Genomic DNA, 15407 nt, shown 5'->3' on the forward strand with positions numbered 1-15407 from the left:
TTAAAAAACTAGTATTTGAAGAAGCAGGATAAACAAAGCAAACAGAAAATTTAACATCAGAGGAATGAGAGGTAACCACATTCATTTTAAAAAAGGCTGTTTTTAAAGAGCACCAATTAGACATCTTGAAAATTAAATAGAATTATTATGATAAAAATATGTGGACTGTATATTAGAATGGGCATAACTGAGGAGCAAACAAGCAGCAGGCAGAGGCAAGTGAATCTGCCAGAATGCAAGAAGAATAGAGGACAAGGAGATGAGAAGTTTGGAAAAAAGTTAGATATAAGGAGTATAAATCCCAAAGTTCCAACATCTATCTATGTTAGAAGGAAAGGCATAGAAATCAGTGTCTTAAGAAAACATCAGAAAAATTCCTGACACACATTTTTAGATATATCATGGTGAAATTTCACAGTAAAAATCCTTAAAGTTTTCAGGTAGAAAAAAATTATCAACACACACACACACACATACAGATTACCTACAAAGAAAAAAAACCAAACTGGGGTCAGACTATCACCGACATTATGTATTAAAAAACAATGGAGCAACAACTTCAAAGTCCTGAAGAAAGATTATCTTGAACTTAAAATCTTATACGTAGCTAAATTAGCATTTAAGGTTTAACACAAGAACAGAAACTGAGGTGTACAACTTCCTTACCACTAAAAATGAACTCCAAAGTGGGGGAGATGATCAATAAAACAAAAAAGCAGGAAGGGGAGGATAAAGGAAGAAACAAAAAGGTGGAGTAAATATGGCAAGAATCACCAAACACGTCAATAATAACAATAAATGTGAGCAGCTTAAATCTCCCTATTAAAAAAATAACTACATGCTACCTACAGGCATGAGCTAAAACAAAATGACAGGTCAAAAAAAAAAACCGTAAAAAAGTTACAGAATGCAAATTCTTGCAAAAAAGAAGGCAGTATCAGACAAAATACCATTCAAATGCCAGGGATGGAGCACAGAAGGGCAGTTTTATTGATAAAAGGTACAATCTACCAAGAAAACATGACTACAAAGTTTTATGTGCTCTAAAAAAACTTCAAAATAATGAAACTCAATTACTTTTGATGTTAAATACAATAAGATAAACATTATTTCAATTTCTTATAAAAAGTTTACAATGTTTCTAAGTCATTGAGAACATGGCTAATACACAGCCTAATACACTAGGGACTGCTGACATAGAAAGTAAGCTGCTATATTAAATGCCTGTGAGAAGTATGTTTGACTATTATTTTTACTAAAGATTTGAGGATTAAAAAAGAACTTTCTTGGGTCAGAGTAATGACTTTGTTTTATTAGCACAAACAGGCAATGAACTCTTTCCTGTCTATTGGAAGTTTAAGGCTACATACAGGAATACCAGGAGAGGTAGTCATGTGAGAGCAGATAAGTTAAAAGAATAGAGAGAAATATGGAAAGGTATACAAGGCTTCCTCTCCTTAGAAAGATGGGTACTTCTTATTTTTATTTCAGCAAAGTCTTTTTTTTTTTTTTTAAGTTGCTCAGTTGTGTCTGACTCTTTGTGACCCCACAGACTGTAGTCTGATGGAATTCTCCAGGCCAGAATACTGGACCGGGTAGCCTTTCCCTTCTCCAGGGGATCTTCCCAACCCAGGGATTGAACCCAGGTCTCCCACATTGTGGGCAGATTCTTTACCAGCTGAGCCACAAGGGAAGCCCAAGAATACTGGAGTGGGTAGCCTAGCCCTTCTCTAGGGGATTTTCCCAACTCAGGAATCAAACTGGGGTCTCCTGCATTGCAGGCAGATTCTTTACCAACTGAGCTATCAGGGAAGCCCTGATAGCAAAGTCAGCAAAGCTATTAGGGAAGCCCTGACAGCAAAGTCTAAATCAACCTAAAACCAACCAAGACATTTTGAACACAAACGTTCAAGAACACTTATGGACTGTTTACTTCTTTCACTTACCATTTCCCTCCATTTAGTCACATTTTACAATACATTCCCTTTAAAAATTATTATCGATTTTTTTGTCTCTTAGGGTCAAAATCAGAACCTGCTTAATTTCCTTTCCTTACTGTACTAGGAAAAAAAAATGATGCTCTGAATGACACTGAGTGGACAAGGGTCAAATTACACAGGCAAATCACCAAACTGCAAATTTTCATCCACTGTCACTCCAGAAGGCAACCAAACCACATCTGGGAAGAGCCATGTCTCAGTGAACCTCACTATCACCTTCTGCTCACCACACTCCCTCCACAGCCACATTACTTTCTAACTGCTTCCCTTCATTAATAAAAATGAAGAGAAAGAACGGCATTACCACAGGGACAATACAGAAAAGCTAATTATTTTGGCCCAATGATAAAATTTAGGACAAAATGTGAGCTTATCAATCAACACCAGCCTTCTACTATGTCACGAAACGTAGTGATTACAAAACTTTATGTAAAACTTTACATAGCTTTATGAAAGTGGCAATCAAGTCTGGAACACTTACCACATAAAAAACAATTTTTCAATATTTTATTGACCAATTGCTATTTTTATAAAAATCAAGTTTAAGATAAAAGATACCTAAAGATAACAATTAGACATTAATAATAGTAATTAGATCATAATTAGACATTATTTTCATAAGCTTTGAGGCCAATACCAGGCAGAAATTAAATTTATTGGAAGAAAAAATTTAAACTGGAAAATATACAACTACCCAATTCTTTATAATATAGGGGATTTTGATTCCAACTCGCAGGAATCCTTTGCACTGCTTTTCAGTTACTTTCTACCCAACTCCATCTACTTTCTCAAGTTATAATAAGAACCTTTAGAATTATCAATGATATAGATTCGGCAATAAGAAATCACTGTAAATTCTTAGCAAGTGTTTAAAAAACACTCTGGTGATCAGAAACATATAGTCATTGTAAAAAGAATGAGCTAGAATCAGGTACATTAATCCATGTGTAAGGAGATAGAATAGGTATAGCAATCACTGCTTTATCTGCAGAAGATACATTCGAAGACTCCTGTCTTCAGTGACTGCCTGAAACTGCAAATAGTACCAAAGCCTACATATACATTTTTTTCCCTACATACATGTATCAAGGATAAAGCTTAACTTATACATTAGGCACAATAAGAGATTCATAAGTAATAACAAAGTAGAACAATTACAGTATGCTGTAATAAAAGTTATGTGAACGTGGTCTCTTTCTCAAAGTATCTCATTGTACAAATTTAATGCCCTTTCCATCTTCACACACTGTAGCTATATCTTCTGCACTCTGTCAGCAAAACTAGCACAGCTTTCTTGTTCTTTCACAATTTCAGAAATAGATTTATTCTTCCCATATATCTTAGCAACCTCACCATATGATTATTTTTCCTTTCCTTATTAAGTCAAGAACATTCACCTTTTTACTGAAAAGAAGAACTTTAATGGCTTCTCTTTGGTATGTCCTAATTGCCAGCATCACTAATCTTGTGCTCTGGGCTATGAAGTAAAATACAGGTTACTAGTGCAACAGTCAATCTGACAGCTAACTGAATGCTGAGGGGCAGGATGTGCTGGACAAAGGGATGATTCACATCCAGAGCAGGACCTACTCAGAATGGCACACAATTTAAAATTTATGAACTATTTACTTCTGGAATTTTCCATTTAACATTTTCAAATCATAGTTCACTGTGGTTAGCTGAAACTACAGAAAGCTAAAACAGTGGGTAAGAGGGAACTTATCACCATTAATTACACATTTACATTCAGTTAGAATATACATGCAATGGCACCCCACTCCAGTACTCTTGCCTGGAAAACCCCATGGACAGAGGAGCCTGGTGGGCTGCAGTCCATGAGGTCGCTAAGAGTTGGACACGACTGAGCGACTTCACTTTCACTTTTCACTTTCCTGCATTGGAGAAGGAAATGGCAACCCACTCCAGTGTTCTTGCCTGGAGAATCCCAGGGACGGGGGAGCCTGGTGGGCTGCCATCTGTGGGGTCACACAGAGTCGGACACGACTGAAGTGACTTAGCAGCAGCAGCAGAATATACATGAGGTGGTTGCATACTGTTTCTTTTCAATGGTTTTATTCCCTTAAGTTTACCAAATTCCAGAGGCATATTTTAAAATTTGAATCCTAGCTTTACGAAAGTAGCAATCAAGACTGAAACACTTACCACATAAGAAACAATCTTTCAATACTTTATTGACCAATTGCTACTTTTATAAAAATCAAGTTTAAGATAAAAGATACTTAAAGATAACAAGAAAGTTGTTTTCTAGATTATGTCCTGAAATGTAAAAAATCTACATACAACCTCACCTACTAAATCATAATACAGAGAACTCTTTAAGAAGAATATACTTGTAAGGAGGGCTTCCCTGGTGGCTCAGATGGTAAAGAATCTGCCTGCAGGAGACCTAGGTTCAATCCCTGAGTTGGGAAAAATCCCCTGAAGAAGGAAATGGCTACCCATTCTAGTATTCCTGCCTGGAGAATTCCACAACAGAGGAACCAGGTGGGCTACAGTCCATGGGGTTGTAAAGAATGACATGACTGAGTGACTTTCACTTGTAAGGATGCTACCTCTGCAGGATGATGGTTTGAGTTCATACAAAATCAAGCAATTTATAAAAAGAATGTCTAAATGAGGTTTAAGACTGTTAACACAAATTTCCCCAGGATAGACTACAAATGAAAAGCTGGAAATTTTGAAAAAGTATTCAATTTCTGTGAATTTTTAAAAAAATGTCAAATAATGACGCTTCACTGGTTCATTTACTCACATCTTCCAAGAGCCAGTTCTGAAAAATGGCAAAGATAGAGCAAGTCCCAGTCTTCACAGATTCCTGAGTTTAGTAGCAACGACATGAATAAACAACTCTAGTACTCTAGTGCTAAGTGCTATGGAAGAGAAAAGTTCAGAGTGTGATGTAATCAATCACACAACAGAATGCTTAGGTATAAAAGGGTTTCAGAAAAGGTGAAATGACCTATATATTGTGACTTGAAGCATAAAAAGGTAGGCATAAATGACCCAATCAAAAAATGGGCCAAAGAACTAAATAGACATTTCTCCAAAGAAGACATACAGATGGCTAACAAACACATGAAAAGATGCTCAACATCACTCATTATCAGAGAAATGCAAATCAAAACCACTATGAGGTACCATTTCACACCAGTCAGAATGGCTGTGATCCAAAAGTCTACAAGTAATAAATGCTGGAGAGGGTGTGGAGAAAAGGGAACCCTCTTACACTGTTGGTGGGAATGCAAACTAGTACAGCCACTATGGAGAACAGTGTGGAGATTCCTTAAAAAACTGGAAATAGACCTGCCTTATGATCCAGCAATCCCACAACATACACACTGAGGAAACCAGAAGGGAAAGAGACACGAGTACCCCAATGTTCATCGCAGCACTGTTTATAATAGCCAGGACATGGAAGCAACCTAGATGTCCATCAGCAGATGAATGGATAAGAAAGCTGTGGTACATATACACAATGGAGTATTATTCAGCCATTAAAAAGAATACATTTGAAGCAGTTCTAATGAGGTGGATGAAACTGGAGCCTACTATACAGAGTGAAGTAAGCCAGAAAGAAAAACACCAATACAGTATACTAATGCATATATATGGAATTTAGAAAGATGGTAACAATAACCCTGTGTACAAGACAGCAAAAGAGACACTGATGTATAGAACAGTCTTATGGACTCTGTGGGAGAGGGAGAGGGTGGGAAGATTTGGGAGAATGGCATTGAAACATGTAAAATATCATGTATGAAATGAGTTGCCAGTCCAGGTTCGATGCACGATACTGGATGCTTGGGGCTGGTGCACTGGGACGACCCAGAGGGATGGAATGGGGAGGGAGGAGGGAGGAGGGTTCAGGATGGGGAACACATGTATACCTGTGGCGGATTCATTTTGATATTTGACAAAACTAATACAGTTATGTAAAGTTTAAAATAAAATAAAATTTAAAAAAAAAAAGCAAAAAAAAAAAAAAAGGTAGGCATAATGGACAATGTTACAGAACATCCAAAGGCAAGAAACAAGAGGAGGTGCAAGAGATGGAGATAAGAGATAAGCGAGAACAAGACCACAGAGTCTTGAATCATGATGAATTTGAACTTATCTGTGAGCAATGAGCAGAATACCACTTAACAGTTTTAAGCATGGAACTGTTAGGATTTACTCTATTAGTGACAAAATGGATTGGAGGAAGACAATGAAGAGAGTATCAGTTATTCAGTCAAGATATAATAGCAGTGGGAACGGAATAGTCGTCAGATACTTAAGAAGTAGAATGTTCTGGCTATTTTTCTAGGTTGGATGTGGAGAACATGAAAAGAATAGACAGGGAAGATAGTTTACAAGTTTCTGGCTTGGAAAACTTGTTAGATGAACCCCAATGATAAGGAATATTCTCAAGAGAATCCGATGTTAAACACTTAAAAGGTAATGAGGTGAAGATTTCCTTTAAATTCGGGTCTTTTGAGGGGTCTGAGCTATAAACAAGAAATTAGGGGGGTCATCATGTAAGTGTTAAGCGAAGCTTCTGGAAGGCAAATAAGCATCCAGTGACGGTATGGAGCATTAAGAAAGCCTGTGATACAACCACAAAAGTGACCAACTACAATCAGAGAACACAGTGTCTCAGAAACCAAAAGAAAAATCACAAAATTAAGAGAAAATAATGTGAAATACTATGAAGGATCAAGGAAAATGAAGAGTGAAAGGTGTTCACTGGTCTCATGTCACTGGTGATCCTGATTTAAAAAAAAAAAAAGATTAGAAACAGATCACTGGAGCTGGGGTAGGAATTATTTAATTTCAACCATGACTGATAACAGGTTATCAGTTTTTGACCTCTTTATTAAAGTGTTTACACACATCTCTCCCTTCTATTTTAAAGGATTGACTTAGATTAGTGGTTCCTAAACATTTCACTCTTGTGCAACATTAAAAAAAAAACTTGAACTGGTATAACTGCTTTAAGTAATCAAATGAACAACAATTGGATAAAACACTACTATAAAGTCAGTAGTAAATAAATGCACATTTTAAAAATTCACAAGTTGTTTGAAAAAAGAAATATGTAAGACATTTGTGCAGCCAGATACCATGGCTGGTGTATATCTGAATATGATGCTGCCCTGTGATAACTCAGGCCCAGAGACTGAGAAGTCCTGTGGATTAGAAGATTCACAAAGAACCTTACAAACTTTGAAAAATCTGTTAATTCTCAAGTTTTCAAAATAAATTACTGAAACAAAATGGCACATCACTGTAGATTTTATAATGTCCCAAAGTGGAAAATGATTTAATACTTTACCTCTGTCTCACACTATCAACTGTAATTAAACGTCTTCCTTTGGTGAAATCCTGAAATCCCATTAATTAAACAAAAATATGAATTTTTTGCTTTACAAGTATTTGCTATCCCAGAAAAAGCCAATTTGGTATAATCTGTTTGGACATGAGTATCACAAACCCAATAGACAGGAGCCCAGTAATTAGTTCAGTTTTACATTACGGCAAACATAAGCCAACAAACAATAACCACTGATTTTCCATTCTGCTCACTGATACTGAGCCCTAAACTGACAGTATCTGTCCATTCCTGCATTCCTTAAAAATTACAACTATTGATTAGGTAGAAAAGAATTGAGCATCAGGATTCTGCCAGTTTTCCCATCAGTTCAAACAAACGTTTTCTTATTTACAAAGCCCACTGAGGTAGACAATTTAAAGGTGCTATTCAAATATAAAACAATTTCTCCAACCACAGATAATAATAAATTACCATTTGTGGTCAAATAGTCTAATAATAACTCTAAGGACCAGGCTATACAAAAAGAACAAAGTTTTTCAATATACATTGATCACCATGAGTTGCAATACAAATTTCCATTAAAAAATGGCAGAGACATTTTTACTATTGCTTTACTAAAGTATCATCTAGTAATATAAAGTAAGATTATAGGTACAACTCCATAAAATCCACAAGAACAGTATGTGCAAGTGTTTTGCTCAGTTTTATTTTGGGTCAGAAGTAATCATTTTAAAGCAGTTCAAGTTATACAAAGAAGTCAATATTGAAGTCTTAATTTTTAGCAGCAATGATGTGAACTAAAAAACTGTTCTGGTAAAACCACAAAACACCATGAAATTTAAAAATTATCACAGTGTTGACCTAGACAATGCTGAAAAACTGAAAATGGGGCTTAAGGAAATCTAAAATCTGACAGTATGCTAAATTCTATCAAATGCCAAAAAGGTGAGGTGGAGTAGGTCATTTTTGAAACTGCAATATCAGAGCCTAGCTTTTTTAATAGAAACTATTTTTGGTGATTTGGAGGAGGGCATGGCAACCCACTCCAGTATTCTTGGCTAGAGAATCCCCATGGACAGAGGAGCCTGGCGAGCTACAGTCCATAAGGTCACAGAGAGTCAGACAAACTGACACAACTTAGCACAGCACAGCACACAGAACTGAGAACTTTTATGTATTTTTTATTCATCCACTGTTCTTCCATGATTAAAAACAAATAAAATAGGAAATGGCCAGAGACTTTCATAAACATCAAAATAAGACAAATGATGACTAATTCATGGTGCCATGATCACCACTCCCAGGGCTGAAATAAAAGAGATCTAATAGTTTCTCTTCTCTTACAGGGATCACACCAACATCTGAGAGATAAAATGATTTTCCAAGGTAACTCTGCTGGAGACCCCAATATAAAACACACATACATTTCCTGGTTCTCACAGTCCATAGGTTTTTTCCAGCATAGTCGTACTGCATCTTTGCTATACTTTTTTAAAAAGCAGTATGTTACTCTCCCCTTAGAAAGACTATTTGGTTTTCTCAGGGCCTAGCACAATGCCTGATATATAGGGTGCACTAAACGAAGGTAGTTTGCTTCCACATCAGAACTTCCTTTAAAATTGACTACTTATCAGGAGCTTCCCTGATAGTTCAGCTGGTAAAGAATTCGAATGCAATGTAGGAGACCCCAGTTCGATTCCTGGGTTGGGAAGATCCTCTGGAGAAGGGATAGGCTACCCAGTATTCTTGGGCTTCCCTTGTAGCTCAGCTGGTAAAGAATCAGCCCGCAATGCGGGAGACCTGGGTTCCATCCCTGGGTTGGGAACATCCCCTGTAAAAGAGAAAGACTACCCACACTCCAGTATTCTGGCCGGGAGAATTCCAAGGACTGTACAGTCCATGAAGTGGCAAAGAGTCAGACAGACTGACCGACTTTCACTCACTCACTTAATAAAAACATGTCTTCACTCTGGATAGTATAATATGGAAATAACTTGAAAATATATATAACTGAGAGTTTTCTGACCAGTTTCCTCTGAACTGATTCACTCTGTAACTGTAACTGCCCTTATACAATCTCAGACTCCGAAAAATCCTCCCCACCCCCTCAGCTCACTCCTGTATTGTTAAATGCAGCCAGGCCAGTTCCACTCCCTCCGACCTCCCCCAACAGCTGTCAGATACCAGAAGGATTTAATAGTTCCAACAAAACCATACAAAGCAATTTATCAGGCACTCCGAAGCTTGGCTTAACGTCAGAGAATCCGTATCACGCAGTCAGGCTTGGTCATGTTAAGTTTCCCGGTAAAATAAAAAAAAATAAATTTAAGATGCTTCTAACCCAAGTTTAAGAACTCATTCCTACAGATGAAATAAATGCCTCTGAACACCATTTTACTCTTGTCCACCAAGTCACTGTATTTACTCCCCAACCCAGGGAGTCATTTGTTATTAAAAGATTATTACTGATTAAGTCCTAGGCCTTAGAAATGATCAAGGCAATTCATATCACAATGTACCGATCGTTAAGGGAATTTGGCTTCCTTCACTAAAGACAATCATCACATTAGCAAATGTCCCCTTACCCACAACGATAGAGATAAACGCTGTGTCACTGAGAAGAAAAGCAAGTATTTTTCTGAAACCAAAAGGAAACTGTCAACAAATGTTGCTAACCTGTGCCCTCGGGCTACTCCATTCCCTATAACGGCAGCCAGAACTGAGTTTCCCTAAACCCATGCGCGACCGCTTGGCAGCTTCCATCTGATGGGAAGCCCCCTGAGGGGCACAACCCCGTCAAGGAAAGGCTGCACCCGCCGGGTTCTACCTCCATGCCCGGGGCTGCTTCTCACCATTTCCAGGTGAGTACCGGGGCCATCGGGGTGTCCGCTGCCCGGGGCCGGACTGGCCCTACCCTCCGGGGTCTTCCGTTCACTGTTGCGCTTCAGGCCGCCGGAGTCGCCTCGGGCCCCGGTCTCCCGGCGCCGCCGCTGCCGGCTCCATAGGTACAGGGCACCCGCTCCTAGCAGCAGGGGCGCCCCGACCGCCAGTGCCAGCTGCCATCTCGGCAGGCTCCCGGTGCCCGGGCCCGAAGTCGCACTGCCGCCGCCCACCCCACTCCCGGAACCGGGTCCAGCCGCCGAGACCATTGCCGCCTCCACAGGCTTAGAGGCGGCCATAACCAGTGTCCTCCGCCACCGCCTCCTTGCTGGTCGCGGGAGCCACAGTCACCAGGTAGCGTCCCAAGGAAAACGGGAGGGAGGTAGGGAAGGAAAGCAGTGAGCGAACAAGCACGCTAGGCAGCAAGAGCGGACGACAGAAAAGGGCCAGAGGTCACCGGAAGCCCAAGGCATGCCGGGCCAGACCTAGCCGTCCTTCTTTTCCCTTCTCAAAAAAGGGAGGGGGGGGGGGTAGGGAGAAAAGAGTAGTGGAAAATCACTTCCGGGTCAAGGTAAACTGGGCGTGATCTGAACGTCCCAGCCTTTTTCTTTCCTTTCGTACCGCTGCTGATTTTAAGACTAACTTCTGGGGTCCGGGGCCTCCGGTGATAGCCAATGCCGCTCTTCACGCCTTCAGTAAAGAAGGGCCAAGGGCCCTTTGAGCTAGCGAAGCGAAGGAAGGGCGCATAAACAGCGGGTTAAAGCGCTCGGGTGAGCAGAGGGAAGCTTCAGGCTCTTAAGCTGCGCTAAGAATGGGCGGGAGTAACACAGGGGTTTTGAAGATTATTGGCTGGCAATAGTGGTGGGCGGGGCGTAGGCCGAGCTGCCTAGTTCATTGGTGGAATTTGGACCCCTCGTTTTCTCGTTACCGCCACGTTGGCGCTGCTTAGAGCCCGGCTGCAGTTAGCTCGGCTGTCTGTGCGCGTGTCCCGGGAAACCATCGGGTTGGAAGGATTTTTTAAAAATGTAGGAGGAAAGCCAAAAGCTGAAGATAGCCCGATATTACCGGTCTTCTTAGCTCTTCCATGGCCAGATTTTAGTTTGGAAGAATTTGAGGTTATTGAGGGCAACGGCGGGTGGCAGAAATCAGACTCGGTGGAAATCTAAGTTGGCTCCAGTTGAAACAGCTTGAACGGGGTCCCTGCGACTCACCTTCTGCACCAGTTACGAGAGCGATGACGTCTGGGTGTTACGAGGTTCTCGAAGTGAGTGGGTAGAAATGGCAAGACCCAGAGTTCCCATCTTTCCTGTACGTATTTGTGTCATACCGGATTTCACTTGACACCCCAGCCCACACCTCGCTCTTTGGAGCCTCCGCGCCCTCCCCAGTGCTCTGATCCACCCACTGTCCTGCCATGTTCCAAGTAGAAATTTTAGCTTTATGTATCTAATAGCTTTGTCAAGTCCTGTCACCGTGTTCTGCACCAGATTTCTTAAAATACAAAAATTTTCCTTGCAAGAAGTTTAGAATTCAGAGTATTTTCAAGAATAAAAGACAAGTATTAATAGAAAAAAAGAGTCCAGAACTATGGCTCTCCATTTCAGGTATACTGATCTGCAGACCCTCATAATAAAAATTTACAAATGAAGATTTTGCTTTTGGGTACAACCAAGAATTTTCGACACAGCGAAAATATGTATGTGCAGACTATAGCGGCTGCATAAAGATTGAAAGGAGATAATTTATTAAATGGTACCAAAATAGACTGAATGGCCTAATTTGAAAGTAAGGATAATTGCTTTTCTCTTGCTTCATATGGGTTCCTATTGGTACATTGCTTTCAGGCTGTAGAGTTCCTTAGCAACAGGCTAAAAAGATGAGCTAAAAATAATAGCAGTAGAATTGATCAAATAGTGATTGTTGCAGGCAATGACTTCTCTCACTTCCTGATTCCCAACCCCCAAAGGCAAGTCTTTGGTCCCTTAATGTAATTTTTCCCTAGCCTTTTCAGAACAAAGTTAGACTCTCTCTTGAAATTTCAGTTTTTCTGCAGCCTCAGGGGATTGTAGAATGCTAGTAATTACAAATTATTGGTAGGAACTAAAACATTTTACAGTTTTTAAAGGAAACTGGTTTATAGTAATAGGCAGTGGATTGTTATAGTTGCAATCAACAGTTACAAAAGTTACTGTGAAGTCTCCTTTCCCCTCCAAAGACAATGTTAAGACTTTCTTGAAACATTTTAAGTAGCTATTATTTATCTAAACAGTTGGTTTTATTTTTAAGATTGGCATCAATAAATGAATTTGTCCTTGTTACTTTTTTACCTTGTTAAACCTGTAATTTCCGCTCCCTAGTCTATTCATCTCTTTCCTCCCATTTTCTCCATTTCCTAATTGAATATAATGTGAAACTGAATATAATGTGAAATATAATGAGTAAAAGTTGTCACTACCTTTGTGACCTCACTGAACTGATGCATGCATTTCTAAGCTGTGAAATACTGAAAACAGGTTATACGTTAAAGATTTAATTAGATGGTATTTAAGGTAACTCCAGTACTCTTGCCTGGAAAATCCCATGGATGGAGGAGCCTGGAAGGCTGCAGTCCATGGGGTCGCTAAGAGTCGGACACGACTGAGCGACGTCACTTTCACTTTTCACTTTCATGCATTGGAGAAGGAAATGGCAACCCACTCCAGTGTTCTTGCCTGGAGAATCCCGGGGATGGGGGAGCCTGGTGGGCTGCCGTCCATGGGGTCGCACAGAGTCGGACATGACTGAAGCGACTTAGCAGCAGTAGCAGCAGCAAGGTCTTTTTAGTGTAATGTTTGTTGCAAAATAGTAGACACTCAATGCTTAATTCTCCGTTTCTCTAAATTTTAAAGTAAAGAGAGAGAAGTAAAAGAATTATGTTTCATTTTTTAAAAATTGAAGTTTTATATATGTGAACAGATATTTTCTTGCTAGATTAAAGGAACTCAATAGACAAAACTCTCTTCACTTCTCTGGTCTGTGTCTGAGGAGGCATTTGAATGAGGCAAAACATCTAATAGCATGGGATGCAAAACACTTGAGTTCTTAATCTAGATTTTGGGTGTGGCTGGACACCTGCTTTCTGTATGATGTAACCAATGGATTAGATGATTCCTAAAGCTGCTTTTGGGCTTCCCTGGTGGCTCAGATGGTTAAGAATCTGCATGCAATGCGGGAGACCTGGGTTCGATCCCTGGGTTGAGAAGATCCCCTGGAGAAGGGAACAGCTACCCACTCCAATATTCTGACCTGGAGAATTTATTGGACAGAGGAGATTGGCAGGGCTATAGTCCATGGAGTCACAAAGAGTCCGACATGATGAGGCAACTTTCACTTTCAAAGCTTCTTTTGGGGCTTTCCTAGTGGCTCAGAGGTAAATAATTCTCCTGCATTGCAGGAGGTGTGGATTCGATTCTTGGGGTTGGGAAGGTCCCCTGGAGGAGGAAATGACAAGCCACTCCAGTATTCTTGCTGGGGAAAATCCCATGGACTCAAAAAACCTAGCAGGTTACAGTACATGGGGTCTCAGAAGACTGGGTAACAACTTAGTGACTAAACAACAAAACTTCGCATAGCTTTAACTTTGTATAATTCTATCCTTTCAATTGTCATTGCCACATGAAAGGCTTTTTGATTGGTTGATGGCCAAGCCTTCTAATGAGACCACAAACATGCTTGTTTTAGGCATACATCTAGCCTGATTCTCTTTCAACTCTTGCTTAGGTTTCCATTCTTTGTTTTTCTCCACTGAAAAATTACTTGAAAGAACTGTTTATGCTTGTTACCTTAACCTATTTATCACTCATTTCATCCAAAATCTCTTATAAGCAGTTTCTAACTTTATTACTAGTTTGAAACTGTTTTAGAGGTCACAAGTTATTGTTTTTAGTTTTCATATGCTTTTACTGGATACTATGAGTCATTCTCTATTTGAAATGTTGTTTTCCCTGGCTTTCAGGAGAGTCAGTTCAGTTTAGTCACTGAGTTGTGTCCAATACTTTGTGACTCCATGCACTGGAGCACACCAGGCTTCCCTGTCTATCACCAATTCCTGAAGCTTGCTCAAACTCATGTCCATTACGTCGGTGATGCCATCCAGCCGTCTCATCCTCTGTCATCCCCTTCTCTTGCCTTCAATCTTTCCCAGCATCAGGGTCGTTTTCCAATAAGTCTGTTCTTCACATCAGGTGGCCAAAGTATTGGAGCTTCATCTTCAGCATCAGTCCTTCCAATGACTATTCAGGACTGATTTCCTTTAGGATTGACTGGTTGGATCTCCTTGCAGTCCAAGGGACTTTCAAGAGTCTTCTCCAACACCACACTTCAAAAGCATCAATTCTTCAGTGCTCAGCTTTCTTTATAGTCCAACTCTCACATCCATACATGACTACTGGAAAAACCATGCTTTAACTAGATGGACCTTAGTTGGGAAAATAACGTCTCTGCTTCTTAATATGCTGTCTAGCTTGGTCTCTTCATGAGACTAACTCCTCTTTCTTTTACTGACAAACCTCTAGATACATATTGCCCAATAAAACTTTCTGTGATGTTGGAAATGTTTTCTATCTCTGATATCCAATATGGTAGCCATTTGAAATGTATTTAGTACAACTAACTAAATTTTTCATTTTAATTTGATTTGAGTATCTTCATGTGGTTAAGAGTGCCAACTATGGACAGCACACCTATAGATCTTCCTCAAGTATGAGAATCCATAAAAATATACCCTCTTCTTTATCTGCATGAGTAACCTATGTACATCTCATTGCTTCAACTTCATAGGTTTTCTGCATATAATCTCTGTCTACACATTTTCTGATATGACTTATCTCTTCACCTCTCAGTTCAGTTCAGTCACTCAGTCGTGTCCGACTCTTTGTGACCCCATGAATCGCAGCACGCCAGGCCTCCCTGTCCATCACCAACTCCCGGAGTTCACTCAGACTCACGTCCATCGATTCAGTGATGCCATCCAGCCATCTCATCCTCTGTCATCCCCTTCTCCTACTGCCCTCAATCCCTCCCAGCATCAGTCTTTTCCAATGAGTCAACTCTTCGCATGACGTGGCCAAAGTACTGGAATTTCAGCTTTAGCATCATTCCTTCCAAAGAAATCCCAGGGCTGATCTCCTTCAGAATGGACTGGTTGGACCTCC

The 15407-nt window shown here is 40.0% G+C and overlaps 2 protein-coding genes across 11 annotated transcripts in view; one reads left to right on the forward strand and one right to left on the reverse strand.

The window, feature by feature from the left end:
- The window catches only part of TOMM70 (translocase of outer mitochondrial membrane 70), a 42365-nt gene extending 31697 nt beyond the window's left edge, over positions 1 to 10668 (reverse strand). The window contains exon 1 of one of the 2 annotated variants that reach the window (XM_006058734.4): positions 10188 to 10664. In XM_006058734.4, the coding sequence (XP_006058796.1) occupies positions 10188 to 10514 (327 nt within the window). In that variant the 5' untranslated portion in view covers positions 10515 to 10664. Of the gene's footprint in view, positions 1 to 10187 lie in introns of both variants that reach the window. The other variant, XM_025282583.3, reaches the window with a different exon arrangement.
- Positions 10669 to 10829: 161 nt separating this feature from the next.
- Positions 10830 to 15407, forward strand: part of LNP1 (leukemia NUP98 fusion partner 1) — a 40516-nt gene continuing 35938 nt past the window's right edge. For 3 of the 9 annotated variants that reach the window (XM_006058739.4, XM_025282629.3, XM_006058740.4), the window contains exon 1: positions 11081 to 11523. The gene's annotated coding sequence lies outside the window, so the exon portion shown is untranslated. Of the gene's footprint in view, positions 10986 to 11071; positions 11524 to 15407 lie in introns of those variants that run through there. The other 6 variants (XM_044940961.2, XM_006058737.4, XM_025282595.3 and 3 more) reach the window with 5 other exon arrangements.

This window comes from Bubalus bubalis, chromosome 1 (genome assembly GCF_019923935.1).
Source record: "Bubalus bubalis isolate 160015118507 breed Murrah chromosome 1, NDDB_SH_1, whole genome shotgun sequence".
Classification (NCBI taxonomy): domain Eukaryota; kingdom Metazoa; phylum Chordata; class Mammalia; order Artiodactyla; family Bovidae; genus Bubalus; species Bubalus bubalis.